Below are 26,164 nucleotides of genomic sequence, written 5' to 3' on the forward strand. Positions count from 1 at the left end.
GATAGACTCCCACATGTGCCCGATCAGGATCCACCTGGCATGCCCACCAGGGGCCGCTGCTCCGTTGCAACTGGAGCAAACGGAGCCGTTCTAGCGCCTGAGGTGGAGGCCATGGAGCCAACCTCAGCGCCTAGGCCAACTCTGCTCCAATAGAGCCTTGGCTGCAGGAGGGGAAGAGAGAGATGGAGAGAAAGGAGAGGGGGAGGGATGGAGAAGCAGATGGGCACTTCTCCTGTGTGCCCTGGCCGGGAATCGAACCTGGGACTTACACACACCGGGCCAAAGCTCTACCGCTAAGCCAACCGGCCAGGGCCTAGACAATTTTTAAAAGTATCTCTTCAGGTAAAGTCTCCAATTGATGGGGTTTCTCTTCTAATCTCAAGTTTTGAGGGAGGAAGAAGAGGGATTTAAAAAGTAAACAGTTTTGCCTGGCCTGTGGTGGCGCAGTGGATAAAGCATCAACCTAGAATGCTGATATCGCTGGTTCGAAACCCCGCGTTTGCCTGGTCAAGGCACATATGGGAGTTGATGCTTCCTGTTCCTCCCCCTTCTCTCTCTCTCTCTCCTCTCTAAAATAAATAAATAAAATCTTTAAAAAAAAAAAAAAGTAAACAGTTTTATTTTTTTACTTTCTTTTAGGGGTTCTAATACCTGCTGCAGGTCAGACAGTCCATCAGCTTTCAAAGGATCAGGATTTAAAAACTGTAACAACCTGTAAAATAGGAAAAAGGACAATTTAAAGAAAAAAAAGGTATCTATTTTTTTTAAGACTTTGCTAACTGATTTTAGAAAGAGGAGATAGAGAAAGGCAGGGGTGAGGGAAGAAGAGGAAAGATGAACTCTCAGTTGTTTCCCATATGTGCCTTGACCAGGCAAGCCCAGGGTTTTGAACCAGCGACCTCAGCATTCCAGGTCGACACTTTATCCACTGCGCCACCACAGGTCAGGCGAGGAATGTCTACTTCTTCAGCTGAATTATTAATTCTTCCTTGACAGAGGTAAAGTGAACTATACATCCCAAGGCAGAGCTACGAAATCACTGCTTGTTCGATTTTGCCTTGTTCACTGTGACACAAAGGCCACTGTGCGCATGCCAGTCCCCATGCTTCCTCCACCCCCAGTCTGGGTCTCAGGCTGCAGACATAGTACTGCCAATCCCAGGACCACTCGCTCTGAACAAGGAGAAAGACTGCATGATCATCAGGTCATCAAAAGTTTCTAAAGAATCCATTGTATCCTTCCTTCTTTGCTGTTTAATCTTAAACACATCCAAGCTCCCTGGAACCCACAGTAGACTGATGTAGTCCAGTGCTCGGCAAACTCATTAGTCAACAGAGCCAAATATCAACAGTACGACGATTGAAATTTCTTTTGAGAGCCAAATTTTTTAAACTTAAACTAAATAGGTAGGTACAGTCCTTATCGAGGTAGCGCCTGCAAGTAGTATTTTGTGGAAGAGTCACACTCAAGGGACCAAAGAGTTGCATGTGGCTCGTGAGTCGCAGTTTGCCGACCAAGAATTGTAATCTAATCAGTGGGTTCTAAGTAAAGGGCATTAAGCCAAATGGGAGATGAGACAATTTTCTAATACAAAAATATAAGGCACTAGAGTTATCCCACAGTTAATTTATTAAGTAATACTTCAGTGTAACAAAAGAAAAAAATGAGGTAGGTGGATAATGCAAGGTCTCTTGTTCCAAGGAAAATAACTACTGAGCACCACAACTTCCAGCTGTCAGGGTGTAGAGATGCCCTGGGAAGAGAATGGCAATTCAGGTACCACTCCAGATCTGTGGGCTCCATGGCAGCCTGCAAAGCTCCTGGCCTTGAAACACTATGAGGAGCTCCCGCTGGTGGAGAGCATGTTACAGGGCCACAGTGTGGCCTCAGAAGCTGGGGAGCCCAAATGACTGCACCCTCAATACCCTCTCCCTAGTAGTCCCAAGCTAATCAGTGAACAGCATGACCTATACCCATTTCTGAACTGTCTTAAACTGTTACTTGGGTAGCTTCAGAGCAGCCACGGTACTTGAAATATAAGTGTTTTTAGGCTGGTATGGAAGGAAGGGGTGAGAGGGTGAGAGGGTGAGAGAGAGAGTGAGAAAGTGAGAGGGTGAGAGAGAAGAGGGGGAGCCTCTTCTGTGCCCTGACTGGAAATCAAACCTGGAACATCCATGTGCCAGGCTGATGCTCTATCCACTGAGCCACTGACCAGGGCCTCTCTATTGTTAATAATTTGTAAGTAAATACTTTGTAAATCTGGCAGGACAAAACAGAATTCCCAAGTTCCACACTACAAAATATTAAAAAGTTTCGCAAGCAGGTCATAAACTTATGTAACACCTAAAAACTGGAAAGAAAGCAAACACGAACCCATATACAATCAACAGCCCCCAAATATCAACTATATCAAATTTGTTTCATAAAATTGTTCACTTCACCAAGAGACTCAGGAAGGGGAGGCAGAAAATGTCTACTTACAGTGGAAGAGAATTTTATTTAATTTTTTTTAATTTATTCATTTTTAGAGAGGAGAGAGAAAGACAGAGAGGGAGACAGAGGAGAGGCTGAGAGAGAGAGAAGGGGGAGGAGCTGGAAACATCAACTCCCATATGTGCCTTGACCAGGCAAGCCCAGGGTTTCGAACCGGCGACCTCAGCATTTCCAGGTCGGTGCTTTATCCACAGCGCCACCACAGGTCAGGTTGGAAGAGAATTTTAAACAGACAAATCTACCCAATGTAAACGAAAAACTAACTTTAAAGTCTTAGAAAGACACTGTATGTGGATTTTTTTAATGAGAATGCAGGTTTGAAATTTATAATAAAATCATATGTAAATAATTCTTGCTTATAATTTTATCACAATTATTCCAATAAAAAATTTAGGCCAGGAAAAAAATCATACTTTACACAGCCATTCTTCTCATTGTATTCTTTCTTCTCAGCCAACCTAAGTGGTTTTTCATTTGACTTCTGACATAATGCACTAGAAATAAAAAAACATTTATTAAAATTTATAATTCCATTTACCCAAACTCTGAAAATAGCTTTATTTTCTGGGAGAAGATATAAAAAGTATCACTGAGGAATAAGTTGATCTAGATAAGTAAATTTATATGGGAACCAAAGCTAAGCCCTGTAAGAATTAAAACCATTTTGACAGTTCTGGTGCTTGCCAGGAGGGTGTAAGCCCACTACAGCCCCTCTCCCCTACTGATTACGATGAGAAACTCTGGATAAAGTATAAAACTATAGGGGCGAGAGGTCAAAACGTGAAAAACACCAGGCTCATGGAGAGTTTCTCAGGTTTTTACCTTCCTCTATCTCTTGGTGTTGAACTGAGGATGGCCCAAGACTTGGGACTGTGTAGAGCAGTGGTCCCTAACCCCCAGGCTGCAGACCGGTACCGGTCTGTGGGCCATCTGGTATCGGTCCGCAGAGAAAGAATAAATAACTTACCTTATTTCCGTTTTATTTATATTTAAGTCTGAATGATGTTTTATTTTTAAAAAATGACCAGATTCCCTCTGTTACATCCGTCTAAGACTCACTTTTGACGCTTGTCTCGGTCACGTGATACATTTATCCGTCCCACCCTAAAGGCCGGTCGGTGAAAATATTCTCTGACATTAAACCGGTCCATGGCCCAAAAAAGGTTGGGGACCACTGGTGTAGAGGATATAGACATAAAAAGCTCAGAGAAACAGGAAGAGGAGCCCTCAAGCCGAGTGTGGGGAGCCCTGGCTGACTGGCAGCTTTTTTCTCATGGTCCTGCCCCAGACCACTCCGACCACAGAGCTGCCTGACGCAATGGCAACAGTAGGGCGGCACCTAAAACCCTGAGAGAAACCTCCCTTCCCTCCAGCAGAACTAGAAACAGACCATGTGGTCTACAGACTGTGTGAGGACAAGTTCCATCTCTTTTTCTCTCTTATTTTTATTGCTGTTTAGCTCCACAAATGGCCCCAATCACACAAAACCACATGGCAGTTTCCTCCAAAAGAAACTATCTACCTGGCCACAGGTACAGGGAGAAGGAGCATTTAGAAAATGGCGAATGTGAAAAAAAGAACCTGCAGAAAGAGAGAGAGCCAAAGAGAAGGGAGGGTCCCCTGTTATTATTTATGACCCTAATCATGTCCCAAGCTCACTCCAAGTTAAGTATCTCCAGAACAGACCCAAAGCAGCATACCAAAGACTTAGAAATGGAGCTAACGCTAACACCACCCACAGAAAGACAGAACTGAGGTCTGAATCTAAGAGAGTTGCTGATCTCCTGCTAAAACAAATGAACAAGGAAAACAATGAAATTAATATTCTGCAGAGGGCCTGACCAGGCGGTGGCGCAGTGGATAGAACGTCAGACTGGGATGCAGAGGACCCAGGTTCTAGACCCCGAGGTCGCCAGCTTGAGCGTGGGCTCATCTGGTTAGAGCAAAAAGCCCACCAGCCTGAACCCAAGGTCGCTGGCTCCAGCAAGGGGTTACTCGGTCTGCTGAAGGCCCACGGTCAAGGCACATATGAAAAAGCAATCAATGAACAACTAAGGTGTCACAATGTGCAACGAAAAACTAATGATTGATGCTTCTCATCTCTCTCCGTTCCTGTCTTTCTGTTCCTGTCTATCCCTCTCTCTAACTCACTCTCTGTCTCTGTAAAAAAATAAATAAAAAAAAATATTCTGCAGAGGATTTTAACAGAAACCAGAGCCTCAAATTCTAGAATATAATCCAAAATTATTCAACATAAAAAGAACAATAAGAATTAGATCAATTGTCAAGGGAAAAGATAATCAACAGATGGTAACCCAAAGGTTGCTCAGAAGTGGATCAAGCAGTGATTATAACTATGCTATATAAGAAAAGGAAAGGTGAACCCTCTTGAATGGAACAATAAATGTTCTCAGCCAACAAATACAAGCTATTAAAAAATAAAAATTTTAGGCCCTGGCCAGATGGCTCATTGGTAGAGAGTCGGCCTGGCGTGCAGGAGTCCCGGGTTTGATTCCCAGCCAGGGCACACAGGAGAGGCGCCCATCTGCTTCTCCACCCCTCCCCTTCTCCTTCCTCTCTGTCTCTCTCTTCCCCTCCCGCAGCCAAGGCTCCACTGGAGCAAAGTTTGCCTGGGCGCTGAGGATGGCTCTGTGGCCTCTGCCTCAGGCGCTAGAATGGCTCTGATTGCGGCAGAGCGACGCCCCAGATGGGCAGAGCATCGCCCCCTGGTGGGCATGTCGGGTGGATCCCGGTTGGGCGCATGCAGAAGTCTGTCTGACTGCCTCCCTGTTTCCACTTTGGAAAAATACAAAAAAAAAAAAATTAGAACTAAAAACAGTAATACATAACATAAAAAATTCACCAGATAGGCTCAATAGCAGAATGAAGATGACAAAAGAAGTCAATTAAGTTCAGAATAGCTAAGTAGAACTATTAATCTGAGGAAGAGCAAGAGGAAAAAAGGTTGAAAAAAGAAATAGAGCCTCAGGGACCTTTTGGGCCGTATCAAAGGTCTGACATTTCTCTCATCAGTCTCAAGAGGAGAGGAGAAAGAGACGAGTGCAGAGAAAATATTGTAGAATAGCTTCTGAATATTCCCCATATTTGATGAAAGACAGAAACCTGCAAATGAAGAATGTTGATGAACCCCAAGCACAAAAAACATGAGAGAAATGACACCAAGGCATATAATAAATTGCTCAAACTAGTAATAAAGAGAAGATCCTAAAGCAGTCAGAGGAAAAAGATGACAATATATTTCACATTGGGAACAATGCAAGGAAATGGAATGAGCAGCAGCATCTTTAAAATATAGAAAAAAAGGCCTGGCTTGTGGTGGTACAGTGAGGTTGCCAGCTCGAAACCCAGGCTTGCCCTATCAAGGCACATACAGCAAGCAATCAATGAACAACTAAAGTGAAACAACTATGAGCTGATAATTCTTGCTCCCCCCTTCCTCTCTCTGTAAAATCAGTAAATAAAAAATTCAAAAATAAGTAAGTAAATATATAAATATATATATGAGAAAAGGATTGTCAACCTGGAACTATCTACCTAGTAAATTCATTTTTTTCAAAAATAACAAAATACTAAAGCTAAAAAAATTCATCACCAGCAGACCCACAATAAAAGAAATAATAAAGAAAGTCCTTCAGGTAGAAGGAAGATAACCAGATAACAATCTGGATCTATATTTATTTAAATCTCTCTAAAAGATAACTGTTTAAATACAAATGACTATAGATTCTAGCATCTATAAAAAATGTATAAATAAAACATAACAACGCTAGCATCAAGTCCAAAAGGAAAGAAATAGCATACTATTTTCAGATCTTATACTATCCATGAGGTGGTATACTACTACTGTATATCCTTTCTGTGACTTCATTAACATCAGTGATATGTATGTTAATGAGGACAGGGTGACTGTCAAAAGTCTCCGATACCCATCTTCAAAAAAATAACAAACCATCCTCTGCTTTCCACCAACTAGTATTGCCATCTGGCTCATAACTGTCCATCTTTATATGACAGCTTCGTTAGACCTACCTTACAGAAACAATGTCATCTGACAAGGTAACAGGAGACTCTAGACCGGTGTTTCCCAAGGTGGGGCCCACGCCCCACAGGGGGGCAATTCGATAGTTAAGGGGGGCAATTTGAAAATGGACTCAACATGACTTTAACTCTTTTGCCCCGGGCCATTTAAATGCAATGCTAGATATCTGGTGCCAAATTTAACAAAAAATGCAATTCTTAAATAATTGCGGTAAATAATTATTAAGTATAATTTCATTTGACAAGACCAAAATATCAACTGGGTGATTGACGTCAAATAAACTTCGTCCTGGATTCACCGCGGAGCATGCCGTCTGCCGCGGGGAACCCCAGACGTTTTAAAAACTTGCTAAACAACGCAGTTATTCTCACCTAATTGGCCCATCGCAACTTCTGTAGTGTTTCACATCATTCAGTTGGTGTTAATTTGAAATAAGTGTCAGTCAAAACTGTTGTAAAAGCTCGTTGATTTAATAAATATACATATATATTGCATAGATATAATTGGTAAATATTTGATTTTATTTTTATCAATATTAAACTCTTTATTAAGTACTTCTTGCATCGGGGCTAGAAAGCACTAATATTTTATAAATATTATTGGGGCTATAATAGTGCATGCACGACAATTTTAATTTTAGAAGCATAACTTTCCAGAAAATTTTGTCAAGTGGAAAAAATATAGATACCTTTTGATTTGCGGTGGTAGTGTAGTAAATGTGTTATATACATTTAAATAAATATGAATTTTTAGTATACATTTACTCTATGTCACATTGAACATATTTTAACACATATTTTAATATTAGTTTTTAATTGATCTTATTTTTATTATAGCCCATAGTAAAATGAGTGGTGCAAGCAAGAAAAAAACTCATCAATATTCGGAGGAATATTTAAAATTTGGGTTCATACCCGCTGTTCACGATGAGCGGATTCCTTTTTGTCTTTTATGCCAGCAATGCTTGACCAACGAATCAATGAAACGAGGTCGTCTTGAGGCGCATTTGAAGGTGAAACATAGTTCTCATATTAATTCAGATTTGAGTTACTTTAAAACTTTAAAGAAAAATTTTGAAAAAACAACATTAAAGTCTCTATTTACTGCTCATATTTCAACTAATAATCGTGTTCTTAAGGCTAGTTATCAAATTTCTTTATTCATCGCTAAAACTGCAGAAAATCACACTATAGGAGAGAATTTAATAAAAACCGTCAATATCAGCATTTCTTAAAACGGTTCTTGAAAAAGATGACAAAGATGTAAAAGCTATGCCACTCAGTAACAATTCTGTTAGCAGAAGAATAGACGAAATGAGTGAGGATATTGAAAAACAACTTATTGAAAAGCTGAAAACAAGAAAATTCTCCTTGCAAATGGATGAATCAACTTTGAGAGACAGTGAGGCAGTATTGATAACTTATGTAAGATGTATTGATAAAGGACATTTTGCTGAAGAAATGTTGTTCTGTAAAAGATTAGAAAGCACCACTACCTCCAAAGATATATATAATAAGCTAAAAAAACTACTTAGATGTCAATGATATACCAATGAAAAATATAACATCTTGTGTTGCAGATGGTGCTCCCAATATGATGGGCAAGAAAAATGGCTGCTTAAAATTGATGAAAGATGCGAATCCAGAATGATTCTTGTGCATTGTGTTATTCATAGGGAAAACTTGGTAGCTAAAAACATCTCGCCTGTTCTGAATGAAGTATTACATACAGTAATAAAGTGTGTTAATGCTATTAAAGCTAGTGCCAAATGTGAGCGTCTTTTCAAGCTATTTTGTGAAGAACAAAATGAAGACCATGTGAGACTTTTACTTCATACTGAAGTAAGATGGCTATCTAAAGGAAACTGTTTGAAAAGATTTATGGAACTGTTTGATACTCTTAGTGATTTTTTTTTTTTAATTTTTTTTTCTTTTTTTTTTCATTTTTCTGAAGCTGGAAACAGGGAGAGACAGTCAGACAGACTCCCGCATGCGCCCGACCGGGATCCACCCGGCACGCCCACCAGGGGCGATGCTCTGCCCACCAGGGGGCGATGCTCTGCCCATCCTGGGCATCGCCATGTTGCGACCAGAGCCACTCTAGCACCTGAGGCAGAGGCCACAGAGCCATCCCCAGCGCCCGGGCCATCTTTGCTCCAATGGAGCCTTGGCTGCGGGAGGGGAAGAGAGAGACAGAGAGGAAGGCGCGGCGGAGGGGTGGAGAAGCTAATGGGCGCTTCTCCTGTGTGCCCTGGCCGGGAATCGAACCCGGGTCCTCCGCACGCTAGGTCGACGCTCTACCGCTGAGCCAACCGGCCAGGGCCTACTCTTAGTGATTTTTTAAGCGACAAACCTGAAATGAAGTATCTGTTAACAATAGATGGTAAAGCATTTGTGAGTTATTTAGCCGATATCTTTGAAAAACTAAATATATTAAATAAGCAACTTCAAGGAACAAATAAAACTCTTGTCCATGCAAAAGCAAAGATATTTGGTTTCATTACCAATGTTGAGTTATGTCAGAAACATATTAACAACAAAAACTTTAAACAGTTTCATTGGCTCCAAAAATGTGAAGTAACTGATACCACTTTACTTGTTATTGTCAATCATTTGAATATTCTATCGGCTGATTTAAAAGAAAGATTTTCTGATTTAAAACAAATTGATTTCCCAACATAGATGATACAGCCAATGTTAGTGGATTTGTCTGATATATCAAATATGCAGTATCAAGAAGAACTCGCAGAATTGCAAAATGATGAGTCAGTTAAAGCTTTATTTAATATCAAAGGAGCGATAGCATGGCTTTGTGAGGAAACAGAAATCAAATACTCGAATTCAACCAAATGTGCAAGAAAACTATTGCTACCGTTTCCATCTTCATTTTTAGCTGAATGTGGATTTAGTGCTGTAAATGATTTACTGGTAAAAAAAAGAAATCGGCTGGATATAACACAACGTGGAGACTTGAGACTAAAGCTAACCAAATTGGAACCTGATATAAAATCTCTGTGCAGCAAGCATCAAGCGCAAGGATCACACTAAATTAAAATAATATATTAATATAGAAAAATCTGTATTAAAATTATTTGGAATTTAAATTTCTGTTTTTCATTATATGTTTTGAAATTTTACTTACTGTGTTTTGTTAATAATTTCATAGTGATTTCTTCCTAGAACCTATCATTTATGTTTATTAAGTGAACAAATCAATTTTTTAATGTTAAAAATTATGTATGTTACATGGGGGGACATAAAAAGTTTAGAAAGGTTAAGGTGGGGCATGGCACAAAAAAGGTTGGGAAACACTGCTCTAGACCCACTGCCAGTTTCTGGTCAACTGTGTTGCTAACCAGTTAGCACAACATCTTTATTAATATATGCTTAATCAAAATTTCCAGGGCCAGTCTTATTTTGAAATTGAATACTTTTCTATCATCAACTTTAAATACTATACTGTATAAGACAATATTACAATTAAGTCTCCAATCAATTATACTAAATTTTCTTTTTTTAAAAAAGATTTTATGGATTTTACAGAGAGAGGAGAGAGAGGAGCAAAGCAAATAGAAGTATCAACTTAAGAGTTGCTTCATTTTAGTTGTTTATTGATTGCTTCTTGTATGTGGCTTGACTGAGTAAGCCCTGGGCTTCAAACCGGCAACCTCAGAATTCAGGTCAAGGATTTATCCACTGTGGCACCACAGGCCTAAATTTTTAAGTCATACCTGGTTGCTGGTATATCTGGATCAGCATATATGGTTATGCCTCTTTTTGTTGGCCAGCACAATGAAGATTCATCACACTGTAAAAAACAAAACAAAACCAGAAAGAATATGTATGCTAGCAAAATATATATTCCTGATGAATCAAAATTCCATGGGAATTATTCTCATCAACAACCGTCCCAGATTATTTTCAGGCAACAAAGATATGGACAAGGAACTGATTACACCATTGCTATCAACACTAGCTGGAAGTGTCCATATGGTAGGGAGCTGGCATTTCAGTATTTAAAATGTCCTGTAAATGTTTTCACCTGTCTTGACAAAGGAACTGGAAGGACAGGTTAGTCATGAACTTAACTGTGTCCCATAATTCCAGATTTTTACAACCTTGTTAAAATGAGGAAAATACCCGATTTTGTAGAGAGGCTACTAGGCCAAGAACAAGGCGGTAGCTGGAGTCCTTGTTCTTTTGAAATAAAGCAAACATGCAAACTAATTTTTCAAATGTAACTATCATAGCCAAGGATTTTTTTAACAGAAAACATATTTTTGATTCCTAGATTTTAAAGGAGAATATTATAAAATTAGTATTATATGAACTATATATTTAATAAATATTTAAAAATACAACCTTATTTTCGGCCCTGGCTGGTTGGCTCAGTGGTAGAGCGTCGGCCTGGCATGCAGAAGTCCCGGGTTCGATTCCCGGCCAGGGCACACAGGAGAGGCGCCCATCTGCTTTTCCACCCCTCCTCCTCTCCTTCCTCTCTGTCTCTCTCTTCCCCTCCCGCTGCTGAGGCTCCATTGGAGCAAAGATGGCCTGGGCAATGGGGATGGCTCCTTGGCCTCTGCCCCAGGCGCTAGAGTGGCTCTGGTCACAACAGAGCGATGCCCCGGAGGGGCAGAGCATCGCCCCCTGGTAGGCAGAGTGTCGCCCCCTAGTGGGCATGCCGGGTGGATCCCAGTCGGGTGCATGCGGGCGTCTGTCTGACTGTCTCTCCCTGTTTCCAGCTTCAGAAAAATACAAAAAAAAAAAAAAAAAATACAACCTTATTTTCATCTTTTAAAGAGACACACTGTTGTTTCTTATCAGATATCTTTTCAGGTGAAAGATGCAAGGAATCCATTTTACATTCTATAGTTTTATCTGAAAAATAAAAAGTGATAAAGCTATATTAGAACATTATTAATAAACAGAAAATGGGACAAAAAGAATTATAATTTAAATTATAAAATTTTAATACATAAAATTATTTTGGAACACAGTTTTATATTAAATCTTGAAAGAATTTTAAAACCTTGATTCAATTCTTATTAAAAAATGCTTTAGCCTAACCAAGCAGTGGTGCAGTGGACAGAACGTTGGACTGGCACACAGAGGATGCAGGTTTGAAACCCAAGGTCACCAGCTTGAGCGCAGGCTCACCAGCTTGAGCATGGGATCATAGACATAACCCTATGGTCACTGGCTTGAGGCCAAAGATCACTAGCTTGAAGCCCAAGGTCGCTGGCTTGAGCCTAAGGTCACACTGGCTTGAGCAAGGGGTCACTCACTCTGCTGTAGCCCCCCAGGTCAAGGCACATATGAGAAAGCGATCAGTAAACAACTGCGGTGCCGCAACAAAGAATGGATGTTTCTCATCTCTCTCCTTTCCTGTCTGCCTGTCCCTATCTGTTCCTCTGTCTCTCTCAAAAAAAAAGAAAAAAGTTTGAAAATTCCTTTACTGGGCCCTGGCCGGTAGTTCAGCAGTAGTGTGTTGGCCCAGCATGTGGAAGTCCCAGGTTCGATTTCTGGCCAGGGCACAAAGGAGAAGCACTCATCTGCTTCTTCTTTCTTTCTCTCTCTCTTCCCCTCCCATGGTCAAAGCTCCATGGGAGCGAAGTTGGCCCGGGCGCTGAGGATGGCTCCATGGCCTCCACCTCAGGTGCTAGAATGGCTCTGGTTGCAATGGAGCAATGCCCCAGATGCAGAGCATCGCCCCCTGGTGGGCATGCCAGGTGGATCCTGGTCAGGCGCATGTGGGAGTCTGTCTCTCTGCCTCCCCGCTTTTCACTTCAGAAAAATACAAAAAAAATTTTATTTTCCTTTACTGGCCTGACCTGTGGTATAGTGGATAAAGCATACAGCTGGAGTGCTGAGGTTGCTGGTTCAAAATCCCAGGCTTACCTGGTCAAGGCACATATGAAATGCAACTGCTGCCAGGTGATTCTTCCTGCTCTGCCTCAACCCTTCTCTCTCTCACCTCTCTCTAAAATAAATAAAATCTTAAAAAAAAATCCAGCCCTGGCTGGTTGGCTCAGTGAATACAGCATCAGCCAGTGTATAGACATCCCAGGTTCAATTCTGGATCAGGGCACACAAGAGAAGCACCCATCTGCTTTTCCCCCACCCCCTCTCTTCCCCTCCTGCAGCCAGTGGCTCGACTGGTTTGAGCATCAGCCCTGGGCACTAAGGATGGCTCAGTTGCTCCCAGGGCATCAGCCTCAGGTGCTAAAAATAGCTCAGTTGATTAAAGCATCGGCCCAAGATGGTGAGGGGAAGGGGTTTCCAGGTGGATCCAAGTCAAGTTACTTGTGGGAGTCTATCTCCTCTCCTCTCCTCTCCGTAAAATAATTAAAAAAAAATTTTTAATTACTTTACTGGCCTGGCCTGTGGTCATGCAGTGGATAGAGAGCAGCAACCTGGAATGCTGAGGTCGCTGTTTTGAAACCCTGGGCTTGCCCAGTCAAGGCACATAAAACAAGCAAGTAATGAACAACTAAAGTGAAGCAATTATGAGTTGATAACTCTTTTTCCCCCTCCTGTGTCTCCCCTCTCTGTAAAATCAATATATAAAATCTTTTTTTTTTTAATTTCCTTTACTGGCTTACTAAGGAGTAAATGTAATTTATTGTCCTAACTTGGCATTCTCTACTTTCCAAAGAGAGCCACAACATGTCTCCCAACACACATGCTCTTCTTACAGTGTGACTTTGACACTTCCCCAATTGAGCAATGGACCCTATATTTCTTTCCCACAAGCCTGTGTGGACTTGAAAAACACATGGAAGTGGCATTAAGTGACTTCTAAAGCTAGATCACAAAAATGTCATGTACTGTGACTTGCTCTCCTGGATGCTCACTTCTGAAACCCAGCCACCATGTTGTGAGGAAGTCCAAACCATAAGAAAAGGCCATTGCAGCCCTGGCCAGTTGGCTCAGTGGTAGAGCATCGGCCCGCCGTGTAGAAGTCCCGGGTTGGATTCCCAGCTGGGGCACACAGGAGAAGTGCCCATCTGCTTCTCCACCCCTATCCCTCTCCTTCCTCTCTGTCTCTCTCTTCCCTTCCCGCAGCTGAGGCTCCACTGGAGCAAAGGAGTGCTGAGGATGGCTCCATGGCCTCTGCCTCAGGCGCTAGAATGGCTCTGGTTGCAACAAATCAATGCCCCAAATGGGCAGAGCATCGCCCCCTAGTGGGCATGCTGGGTGGATCCCGGTCGGGCGCATGCAGGAGTCTGTCTGACTGCCTCCTCATTTCCAACTTCAGAAAAATAAAATAATAAAATAAATAAATAAATTTAAAAAACAATAAAATGAACTCAATTCCTTTTATAATTACAGTAACAACAAAGAAACATCTAGGAATAAAGTTAACAAAGAATGTGAAAGAAATACTAAAATCTATGAAGCATTACTAAAAGAAATTGAAAAAGACCCAATGAAATGGAAAAATACTGCATGTTCATGGATCAGAAGAATCAACATAGTTAAAATGGTCATATTACCCAAAGCAATACAGTGGTACCTTGACACATGAGCACTTTAAATCATGAGCAATTTGAGAGAGGAGCAGTTACTCGTGGTACTTTTTGCTTTAAGTCATGAGAAGATATTTGAATCATGAGCTTCTGCCACGCTCCACTAGATGGCCTGCTGAACCTTCTGAAAGGGAGGAAGAAACAAAACTTCCATGGAAAGGTTTTGTTGAAACAGCCTCTAAGTGAAAAAAAGGAAAGCATGGTGAAAAAGCCAAAGGTCAGTGAAGAAAATGATTGTTGGGCAAATGAGTTTGTAATATTCTTATTTTCTGAGTTTGCTCACTTTTGTTGTTAAAAATGGCACTGGGCAGCTGTCTGTGAAATTGCTAACTACCTTCCTGCTTAGGAAGGGCAATTGTTATGCTAATGTTGCTGGAGAAGGGGGTTTTGAGCCAAAAAGTTTTGAAAAGAGCAGAGAAGGAGAAGGGGAAGGAGAAGGAAGCCATACAATGATGATTAAGCAAAGTAAAAAAATAGCAATTAAGTTTAGCAATAAAGTTCCATATCATACATAGTGTGAAAGTTAAATTTTGCAATTAAATGTAGCATTAAGTGTATAGAGAGTAAGTTATGTTAAACAATAGCGCACAAAATGAAAATCTCTCCGCCAGTGTCCTCCCACTCCGCCAGCATCTTCAACTGACCTTGAAGGTAAATACACTTCATAAACCAGTTTCTTTACATTCTCTCTTATGTGTGTGTGTGTATTTGTTTTTTATAAAGTATACTTTCTTATTTAAAAGCATATAAAACAAAAAATTCATGTGGTTTTGAGGGGCCAAAATGGATTAATTGCATCTCTGTTAATTTAAATGGGGAAATTCAACTTGACACACAAGCAAACTAAGTCATGAGCTCAGCCATGAAACGAATTAAACACATGTGTCAAGGTACCACTGTATACAAATTTAATGCAATACCCATTAAAATCCCAATGTCATTTTTTAATGAAAAAGAACAAAAAAATCACCAGGTTTCTATGGAACCATAAAAGACCCTGAACAGCCAAAGGAATTCTGAGAAAAAAGAATTAAGTCAGAGGTACAGTGGTACCTTGAAATACAAATTTAATTCGTTCTATAACCAAGCTCATAAATCAGTCAACTCGTATATCAAACTGCTGATATTGGACCCATGCGCCAATGCGCCAACTAGCTGCAGCTTCCCGAATCACGACTTGTATCTCAGAATTTCGCTCAGATCTCAAACAAAAATATGGACCGAGTCGCAGCTCATATCTTAAAAAATTCATATGCTGGTCTGTTTGTATCTCAAGGTACCACTGTATCACACTACCCAACTTTAAATTATACTACAGAGCCATGATAAAGCAGTAATAGGCAGAAAAACATACATACAGACCAATGGGACAGAACTGAAAGCCCAGAAATAAAATCATATATATATATGTGGACAAATAATCTCTGACAAAGGAGCTAAACACACAATGAAGAAAAGAATGCCTCTTCAATAAATGGTGCTCGGAAAACTGGAAAACCACATGCAAAAGAATGAAACTTGACTACAGTTAATCCCTCTGTGTAAAAATTAATTCAAAATGGATAAAAGACCTAAATATAAAATCTGAAACAATAAATTACTTAAAAGAAAACATAGTACTAAAATCATGGACGTTGGCCACAGAAAACAATTTATGAATTTCACCACAAAGGGAAGTATAGGCAAAAATAAATGAATGGGACTATGTTAAACTAAAAAGCTTCTGTACAGCAAAATAAAACAACAACAAAACAAAAAAGCAGCCAACCAAATGAGAGTTGATATTCAAAACCAACTGCTCTGATAAGGGATTTATATTCAAAATATATAAAGATCTCACTAAGCTCAACAACAAACAAGTAAACAATCCATTTAAATGATGGGGAGAGGACCTGAATAGATGAATAGACACTTCTCTTATGAAGACATACAAACAATAAATAGAAATATGAAAAAATGCTCATTTTCACTAGCTATTAGAGAAATACAAATCAAAACTACAATGGGAGTGGCCTGACCTGTGGTGGCGCAGTGGATAAAGCATTGACCTGGAAATGCTGAGGTCACTGGTTCGAAACCCTGGGCTTGCCTGGTCAAGACACATATGGGAGTTGATGCTTCCAGCTCCTCCCCTACTTCTCTCTCTCTCTGTCTCTCTCTCCCCTTCTCTCTCTGTCTTTCCCTCTCCTCTCTAAAATGAATAAATAAAAAAAATAAAAATAAAAATTTGCAAAACTACAATGGGATACCACCTCACCCCTGTTAGACTAGCTATTATCAACAAGACAGGTAATACGTGTTGAAGAGGTTGTGGAGAAAAAGGAACCCTCATTCTCTGCTGGTTGGAATGTAAACTAGTACAGCCATTCTGGAAGACAGTATGGTTCACAAAAAATTAAGAATAGAACTACCACATGACCTAGCAATCCTCCTACCTAAAAAACTCAACAACACTGCTACACAAAGACACATGCACCCCCATGTTCATTGTAACATTGTTCATGGTGGCCAAGACATGGAAACAAAGTGTCCCTTGATAGAGGATTGGATAAAGAAGATGTGCTATACATATACAATGGAATACTACTCAGCCATAAAAAATGATGACATACTGCCATTTACAACAACATGGATGGACCTTAAGAACATTATACTGAGTGAAATAAGTAAATCAGAAAAAGCTAAGAACTAGGCCCTGGCCAGCTAGCTCAGTGGACAGTTCATCGGCCCAGCATATGAATGTCCCAGTTCAAGTCCCAGTTCAATTCCCAGTCAGGGAACTCAGGAAAAGTGACCATCTGCTTCCCTCCCCCTTCTCTTGCTCTTCCCCTACCACAGCCAGTGGCTCAATTGGTCCAAGCACCAGCCCTGGGCACTGAGTATGGCTCACTGACTCAAAAGTGTCAGCCTGAGGTGCTAAAAATAACTCAGTTGATTTAAGCATCAGCCCCAGAGGAGGGTTGCCTGACGGATCCTGGTCAAGGCACATGTAAGAGTCTGTCTCACTATCTTCCCTCCTCTCACTTAAAAAAAGAAAAAGAAAAAGCTAAGAACTATATCTCACACACAGGAAGGATATAAAACTGAGACTCATGGATATACATAAAAGTAAAGTGGGTACCAGAAGGAAAGGGTTTGGGGAAAAGAGTAAAGAGGCAAATATACAGTGATGAAAATTGATTTGACTTTGGATGATAGGTACATGTCATAATCAACAGTTCAAATACTATAGAAACATTTACCTGAAACCTATGTATTCTTACTGATGAATGTCACCCCGTTAAATTTCTTTAAAAAAAAAAAAAGCCTGGATGAATAGCTCAGTTGATTAGAATATCATCCCGAAGTGCAGTGGCTGCCGGTTTGATCCCCAGTCAGGGCACATACAGGAACAGATAAAAAATCCTGTCACTCTGTTCCTCACTCTCTAAAATTAATAAACATTTTTAAAAGTTGGGGAGAAAGAGAAGCCCAGGCTGGGTTGCTCAGTAGATAGAGCATCCTCCAGCATAACAAGGCCACAGGTTCATTCCCCAGTAAGGGCACCTACATGTAGCAACAAATGAGTGCATAACTAAATGGAACTAAGTAGAAGTTGATGCTTCTCTCTCTCTCTCTTTCTCTACCCACACCCTTCCCCTCTCAAGGGAAAAAATTTAAAAAAAGAAAAAAAGAATTACCATAACCATCTAAACAACCCTTATGATCTTTAGACCATTAAGAGTGTCCTTCTATTCTACCTATGAGATGAAACAAACAAGTATAACTTACGGAGGATTGTGCTCGTTCGTTCTAAGTCACCCACAACACCCACATTCATGGCTTGTGCCATGAATGCTGGAGAGACTGTGCCAGCAAAGCTAAACCATGGGACTCTGACAGAACATATTTCAGGATTAAAGCATGAAATAAAACCCACAATGAAAACAGGAATTCTTGGCCCTGGCCGGTTGGCTCAGTGGTAGAGCGTTGCCCTGGCGTGCAGAAGTCCCGGGTTCGATTCCCGGCCAGGGCACATAGGAGAAGCACCCATCTGCTTCTCCACCCCTCCCCCTCTCATTCCTCTCTGTCTCTCTCTTCCGCTCCCGCAGCCGAGACTCCATTGGAGCAAAGATGGCCCGGGCACTGGGAATGGCTCCTTGGCCTCTGCCCCAGGCGCTAGAGTGGCTCTGGTCACAACAGAGCGATGCCCCAGAGGGGCAGAGCATCGCCCCCTGGTGGGCAGAGCGTTGCCCCTGGTGGGCGTGCCAGGTGGATCCCGGTCGGGTGCATGGGGGAGTCTGTCTGACTGTCTCTCCCTGTTTCCAGCTTCAGAAAAAATACAAAACAAAAACAAAACAAAAAAGAAACAGGAATTCTTGAGTATGCTTCTGCTTTCACTTTAACTGCAAGGTTACAGGTGACACTGCTCCACATGGGGAGCAATGTTAAGGATGGAAGAAAATTGAATGTAGAAATATGTAAAATGGTTTCCACTCTCTGTGATGGACTCTTCTCATGTTTTCATGCTAACAACTAGCTCTTTTTAAAAGTATTTAAGCCTGGGCCCTGGCCGGTTGGTTCAGTGGTAGAGCGTTGGCCTGGCGTGCATAAGTCCCGGGTTCGATTCCCAGCCAGGGCACATAGGAGAAGCGCCCATTTGCTTCTCCACCCCTCCCCCTCTCCTTCCTCTCTGTCTCTCTCTTCCCCTCCTGCAGCCGAGGCTCCACTGGAGCAAAGATGGCCCGGGCGCTGGGGATGGCTCCTTGGCCTCTGCCCCAGGCGCTAGAGTGGCTCTGGTCGCAACAGAGCGACGCCCTGGAGGGGCAGGGCATCGCCCCTGGTGGGCAGAGCGTCGCCCCCTGGTGGGCGTGCCGGGTGGATCCCGGTCGGGTGCATGCGGGAATCTGTCTGACTGTCTCTCCCTGTTTCCGGCTTCAGAAAAATACAGAAAAAAAAAAAAGTATTTAAGCCTGGTCAGGCGGTAGCACAGTGAATAGAGCGTCGGACTGGGATGTGGAGAACCCAGGTTCAAGACCCCGAGGTCACCAGCTTAAGCACAGGCTCACCAGCTTGAACATAGGGTCACCGGCTGAAAGCCCAAGGTCCCTAGCTTGAGCAAGGGTTCACTCGCCCCTCCCCCATGTGTCAAGGCACATATGAGAAAACAATCAATGAACAACTAAGGAGCCGCAACAAAGAATTGATGTTTCTCATCTCTCTCCCTTCCTGTCTGTCTGTCCCTATCTGTCCCTCTCTCTGTCTCTGCCAAAAATAAATAAATAAAAGTATCTAAAACTATCAACAAACAAAACCTTGTTTAGGTAATATCTTTGATTTATAAACACACAGACTTCTGAAAACTCCACATTAGTAAGCAATTGAGAATAGTTTCTTCCTGTTCTCATAAAAACAAACTGGCAACTTTAAGGTCTCAAAACTTGTAACAAACTCACTAGGATTAAAATTAAAATGTTAAATTCAGAGTCCAAGTCACTGCCTCTGTATGGGGAAATGTTTACACAACTTACATCAAAAAACTGTAATTCCTACAAGACAGTTTAAAGGGAACACATATTGATGAGAAGCTACTCACTTTTCATTCCTTGAGAATCTTTTCCTTGCAGAAACATTGGCCAAAGAGCAAGTGCTGGATTGAGTTTATTGGAAAAGGATTCTGACTTTATAGTCAATTTTGGTTTCTCTAAGGAATCAAAGTTTTTATTCTCCATGGGTGATACGTAACAAGCGAAGTTCTTTGCAACCAGATCGTCGTTAACACAGACCTGTACAAGTTTAAACATTTTATGAATAATACAAATACAGTCAAAAGACTGTTCAGAAAATATTCCAAACTTAACTGCAAATTTCAGTCTTCAGAAAAATTATTTTGCAGAATATAATTTGATAGAAATTCATCTCCTGATTGCTGCACTGTTAATGGCAACCAGATACTTCTAACCAAACTTCCTGATAAGAAATATAGTAATGCCTTGCTTGGATGGCTCAGTGGTAGAGCATTGGTCTGGCATGTGGATGTCCGGGTTCATTTCTCAGTCAGGGCACACAAAAGAAGTGCCCATCTGCTTCACCCTTCCCTGTCTCACTTCTCTCTCTCTCTCTCTCTCTCTCTCTCTCTCTCTCTCTCTCCCCACCCCCCCTACAACCATGGTTCAATTGGAGTGAGTGGCACCATGATCTCTGCCTCAAGTGCTAAGAAGAGCTCAGCTGCTGGGCAACAAAGCAACACCCTAGCTGGGCAGAGCATTGCCCCTAGTGGGCTTGCAGGTTGGATCCCAGTCAGGGCTCTTGCAGGAGTCTATCTCTCTCACTGAATAAAAAAAAACCAAAAAAAAAAACCCAGTAAGCCTCATCTCACTAAAACAAATAAACAAACAAATAAAAACAGTAAGACAGTGTATGAAATACAAAAAATATCTCCTTAAAAGCACTGAAAAGCCAATATGACTTTGCCAGGCAAAAATCAGAGGGGGGCAGGCAAAGATAAAACATAAATCATAAAAAAATAACCCATAGGCCCTGGCCGGTTGGCTCAGCGGTAGAGCGTCGGCCTGGCGTGCAGGGGATCCGGGTTCGATTCCCGGCCAGAGCACATAGGAGAAGTGCCCATTTGCTTCTCTACCCCTCCCCCTCCTTCCTCTCTGTCTCTCTCTTCCCCTCCCGCAGCCGAGGCTCCATTGGAGCAAAGATGGCCCGGGCGCTGGGGATGGCTCCTTGGCCTCTGCCCCAGGTGCTAGAGTGGCTCTGGTCGCGGCAGAGCGACGCCCCGGAGGGGCAGAGCATCGCCCCCTGGTGGGCAGAGCATCACCCCTGGTGGGCGTGCCGGGTGGATCCTGGTCGGGTGCATGCGGGAGTCTGTCTGACTGTCTCTCCCCATTTCCAGCTTCAGAATAAAATTTTAAAAAACCATAAATCATAAAAGAAAAAAACAAATCAGACTTTATCAAAATTTAAAATTTATGCTCTTCAAAAGATCCTGTTAAGGTCTGACCAGGCGGTGGTACAGCGAACAGAGCGTCAGACTGGGATGCAGAGGACCCAGGTTCGAAACCCCAAGGTCACCAGCTTGAGCACCAGCTCATCCAGCTTGAGCACAAGGCTGCTGGCTTGAGTGTGGGATGATAAACATGACCCCATGGTCACTGACTTGGGCACAAAGGTCGCTGGCTTGAGGCCCAAGGTCACTGGCTTGAACAAGGGGTCACTCACTCTGCTGTAGCCCCTGGTCAGGGCATATATGAGAAAGCAACCAATGAACAACTAAGGTGCCACAACAGAGTATTGATGTTTTTCATCTCTCTTCCTTCCTGTCTGTCTGTCCCTCGCTCTGTCTCCTTTACTATCTCTCTCACCAAAATAAGATACTGTTAAGGACAATGCAAAGATAGGAAGAAAATATTTCTCAATAATATACCTGGGCCCTGACCAGCTGGCTGAGTGGTGGAGTGTTGGCCTGGCATGTGGATGTCCCAGATTTAATTCCCGGTCAGGGCACACAGGAGAAGTGACTATCTGCTTCTCCACTCCTCCCTTTCTCTCTCTCTCTCTCTCCTTCTCTCTCTCTCTCTCTCTCTCTCCCTCCCTCCCACAGCCTTGGGTTAATTGGTTCAAGCGAGTTGGCCTAGGGGCGCTGAGGATGGCTCCATGGCCTCTGCTTCAGTCACTAAAAAAATGGCTCCAGGCCCTGGCTGGTTGGCTCAGTGGTAGAGCATGGGTCTGGCGTGCAGGAGTCCTGGGTTCGATTCCCGGCCAGGGCACACAGGAGAAGCACCCATCTGCTTCTCCACCCCTCCCCCTCTCCTTCCTCTCTGTCTCTCTCTTCCCCTTCTGCAGCCAAGGCTCCATTGGAGCAAAGTTTGCCCTAGCGCTGAGGATGGCTTTGTGGCCTCTGCATCAGGCGCTAGAATGGCTCTGGTTACAACACAGCAACGCCCCAGATGGGCAGAGCATCGCCCCCTGGTGGGCGTGCTGGGTGGATCCTGGTCGGGCGCATGTGGAAGTCTGTCTGACTGCATCCCCGTTTCCAACTTCAGAAAAATACAAAAAAATTAAAAAAGAATGGCTCCATTGCTAAGCAATAGAGCAACAGCATCAGATGGGCAGAGCAGTGTGGGATGGGCTAGTCAGGTGGATCCCAATGGGCTAGTGGGCTTGCTGGGTGGATCCTGGTCAGGGCACATGCAGGAGTCTATCTCTGCCTCCCTTCCTCTCACTGAATAAAAAATAATATATCTGGATGGATGTGCAACCAGAATAAACACCCCTCAAAACTCACTAAAGAGAAAAACAATTCATAAACAAATGGGTTAAAGGCAGTAATCAAAACAACATAAGGAAGTACTCTGTGAAGTGTGTAACTGCCTGAGCACTGTGCTGGACACCTGAAAGTAATACAAAATAATACTGGATGTAAACTGTACAAGAAAAATTTTAACAGATGATATTATCATAAAAACAGACTCATAGATCAATGAAATAGAATAAAGAGCCCAGAAATAAACCAAGACATATACAGTCAATTAATTTATGACAAAGGAACCAAGAATATACCACAGAGAAAGGACAGTCTTTTCAGTAAATAGTGCTGAAAAAAATGGGCAGCCATATGCAAAAGAATAAAACAGAGGTTGCCAGTTTGATCCCTGGTCCTGGCATATGCTGGAACAGATCAATGTTCCTGCCTCTTTCTCTCTCTCTCTCCCTCCCCTACTAAAAACAATAAATAAAATCTTTTTTTATTTATTCATTTTTTTAGAGAGGAGAGTTAGAATGACAGAGAGAGAGAGAGAGAGAGAGAAAGGGGGGAGGAGCAGGAAGCATCAACTCCCATATATGCCTTGACCGGGCAAGCCCAGGGTTTTGAACCAGTGACCTCAGTGTTCCAGGTCAACGCTTTATCCACTGCGCCACCACAGGTCAGGCAATAAATAAAATCTTTAAAAAAAAAATAAAAACACAAAAGTCATTTTAAAAGTAATTAAAAGAAGAAAATACAGTCCCAGCTAACTTCTGATCTAAGCCAGACCATGAAAGATTAAGAAAATCTGTTATGTGAATGACAGTTTTTCTTGGTGTTTACTCTTTGTTTTACTGAATTAGAAATTTTAAATAACGGTAAAATATTTTTAAATACAATTCACTTACTTTTTCATTTTTTATAGTTACATAAAGATAAACCTCAAAAGTATCTTCTTCCACAGCACATAATTTGGCTTCCACCTTGGTAGTTGCTAAGTAGCAAAATGAAAACATATATTAGCTGATATTAAAAGGATACTTGTAACAGTTCATCTATTTCTCACCTATTAACCTCTGCTAACCACTCAGGATTACCCAGCAGCACAATGTCTGCCTGTTACGGTGAAGGCTCCCCTGCAAGCAGCCAGGGGCATAGCCTTTGTCTCCATCCATAGCATCCTCCTCTTGTCACTTTATGAACACCTCCTCAAGCACAGTGACTCCCAAATCTTCCATCTGAGTCCACTCTTCCCTCCAAACGCCCATGGAGCAGAGTTGTGAGCTACTCTCTGAGAGACTTGCTAATGCAAACAGCAGCTCCATGAAATGGATGTCTATCACACTACGTTAAGTCCTTTATATATGTATCTCATGTCACTCTCACCATGATCTTTGAGAGTCACTGTACAGGTAGAGACTAGGCCCAGGGAAGGCTCCACAAAAGTAGCAGGGCAGCCCCTTCCAATTCTCTATCTCCCAACATTCCCCAGTGGGCTCATAGGACCCAGACTCCAAAACCCTTGGCCCCCACATCCAACCTCCCATCTCTCTCAGGTACAAAGCATCTGCCTATTACTTTATGCGGCCAGTGGGGCAGCAGAGGGGAGGGGCAGGACCCCAACAGGCACATGCAGCGCCACAAGCCATTTCCCACCCACTACTCCTCAGAACAGCCTTAGGGGATACACACAGGTATTTGGCTCCTGACTGTCAAAGGTTAGGACAGATGCCACAAGTGAGACTTAGTGTTACAGTCAACAATATAAAAAGAACACACTACATAGCTGCTCTGGGACATTCTGTGCATCTTAAATTAGCAATAACAGTTACACAGTAAGTTAGGCTTGTCATTGACAGTTCCGTGAATGCATGTTAATATACTTTGCAGTGCTGCAGTTTCTCTGCAAACTGAAAAGCAGGCACTGTTATTGTATAAGGGTCCTTCACCCAAACAGCCCCTTTCTAATTTCACCTACTAGTTACTGATTTCCACATCCACCCCCAAAACCCCAGGGCTGCAGGGTCACTGTGACACTGGAGGGAGAAGCTCCAGGTAACCTACACGAGGTCGCCAAATAGCTAAGTCTCACATCACAAACCCCTCCCCAACCACAGGTTACACCACCCTGGGCATCCGTTCAAACAGCTGCATGATCATGCACTTGCCTCACCTTGTAGAATGTTCTGAAAGTAGTGGATGGCTGCAGTGTCCCACTTCTTGGCAGGTCTGGAACAGTGAACAGAGGCAACCTCATTAGCACGAGGTTAGTACGCTAACATCATTTTGTAAACCATACACTGGGTATTTGTGACATTACACGTTGAGCATATGACGCAGGTGATGGGGAGTGTGGCTCTGGCTCTGTCCCAGGTAAGGATCCCAGCTGTACCCTCCCAGCTGCAACAGCTCCTCCCATCATGGCTCTCAGCCCCAGTGCAGAGACTCACTGAGAACGGGCCCCTTTCTGGGGCTTCCTAAGAGACCCATGCCCACCTGCATGGCATTGTCTGTCCCAACACCATCATCCCCCGTGGCCTAGGCCATGTCTGCCTCTCCAACCAGAACACAAGCTTCCTGGGGCAAGGATCCTGAGTGTGCTGGGTTCAGCACAGGCTGGCACAGAGCATGGGCTCCAAACATGCTGGTCAAACCAATCCTGAAAGGGGCCATGGGATAGCCAGCACTGCTGTCGCCTGCGACTGCTCACTCAGCCGAGCCTTCTCACTGTTGCCATTGTCACCTTGCCTGTTTCTATTTCCATAGGCTTTGGAAAGAAAACCACAGGAAAAGCTGTAAGCAGCGGAAGACCAGGAGAAGCCAATGTTTGGAAGCAACAATAAAATAAAGTCGGAGGGAAATGTTTTGTTTCTGTACTGCTTTTAGGTATCAGAGATGCCACCGCCATCCTCCAAGGTTTATTTAAAAGATCAAGTTAAGGTAATGTACATAAGACCAGGCCCAGTGCCTGGACTAAAATATTACTTATTTTTATTTTTACTAAGAAAGATAGTAAGCATACTACTTCAATATTACTTCAAAAGAATTACAAAGGGTTTCTAAACAATGGCAAAAAAAAAAAGACAGTGGTTATAAAACCTTGCTATACACAACAAAATTACCAACTAAGCTAAAAAAAGAAAAAAAAAAACACTAGTAGAATTCTAATAAGAAAAAAGGCCCAAGAAACAATCAATCTAGGCAGTAAACAGATCAATCAGTCTCTCACATGTAATTTACTCAATTATGCATGTGTCTGCGTGTCTGTCTCACACACCATCCAGAGAATAACCACATCAGAGGAACCCAACTTTACAAGTCAGGAAAATAAATATTAAAATATCATTTTCCCCCAGCAAACAAGCAAAAATGAAAGAGCCTGATGACATTCAATGTTGTGTGGGGAAAACAGCACTTTCTATACCCCCGTGACAGAAATATAAATCACTAGCCCTTCTGAAGGGAAATTTGACAGAATCTATAAAAAATGTTATAAGCATATTGAGTCACATTCTAAATGAAGGACACATGTCAAAAAGGTGATCAAACTCAGTAAGATCACTTACTTAAAGCCTTTCACCTACAGTGCAAAATGGACTGGAAATAATCTAGCTGGCTATCAAAAGAGGAATGGTTCAATACAGCAAGTATGCCATTATATACCCCTGCAACCTAGGATACTGAGCGTATCCTAGGACTAGGTGTGCCCACGGCTGGTAAGGTCCCCGAGGAGCCCTGTATGCTGGGACAGGACAAGGCAGAGGGGGAAGCAGACTACTCCCGAGGGAGAGCTGGGCATGAACAGGCAGGGACCCAAGTCAGCTCAGGAGGGTAAGCAGATGGCTGA

The 26,164-nt window shown here is 42.4% G+C and overlaps 1 protein-coding gene across 2 annotated transcripts in view; it reads right to left on the minus strand.

Annotated features, from left to right (window-relative positions):
• TDRD12 (tudor domain containing 12) overlaps positions 1-26,164 on the minus strand; it is an 87,249-nt gene that overhangs the window by 42,434 nt on the left and 18,651 nt on the right. For both annotated transcript variants that reach the window (XM_066244050.1, XM_066244051.1), the window contains 7 exons: positions 24,491-24,546; positions 23,226-23,311; positions 19,657-19,846; positions 11,333-11,430; positions 10,284-10,360; positions 2,907-2,987; positions 652-712 (listed from right to left, as the gene is read on the minus strand). In XM_066244050.1, the coding sequence (XP_066100147.1) occupies positions 652-712; positions 2,907-2,987; positions 10,284-10,360; positions 11,333-11,430; positions 19,657-19,846; positions 23,226-23,311; positions 24,491-24,546 (649 nt within the window). The remainder of the gene's footprint in view (positions 1-651; positions 713-2,906; positions 2,988-10,283; positions 10,361-11,332; positions 11,431-19,656; positions 19,847-23,225; positions 23,312-24,490; positions 24,547-26,164) is intronic.

The sequence above is a fragment of the Saccopteryx bilineata genome, chromosome 9 (genome assembly GCF_036850765.1).
Source record: "Saccopteryx bilineata isolate mSacBil1 chromosome 9, mSacBil1_pri_phased_curated, whole genome shotgun sequence".
Lineage (NCBI taxonomy): Eukaryota > Metazoa > Chordata > Mammalia > Chiroptera > Emballonuridae > Saccopteryx > Saccopteryx bilineata.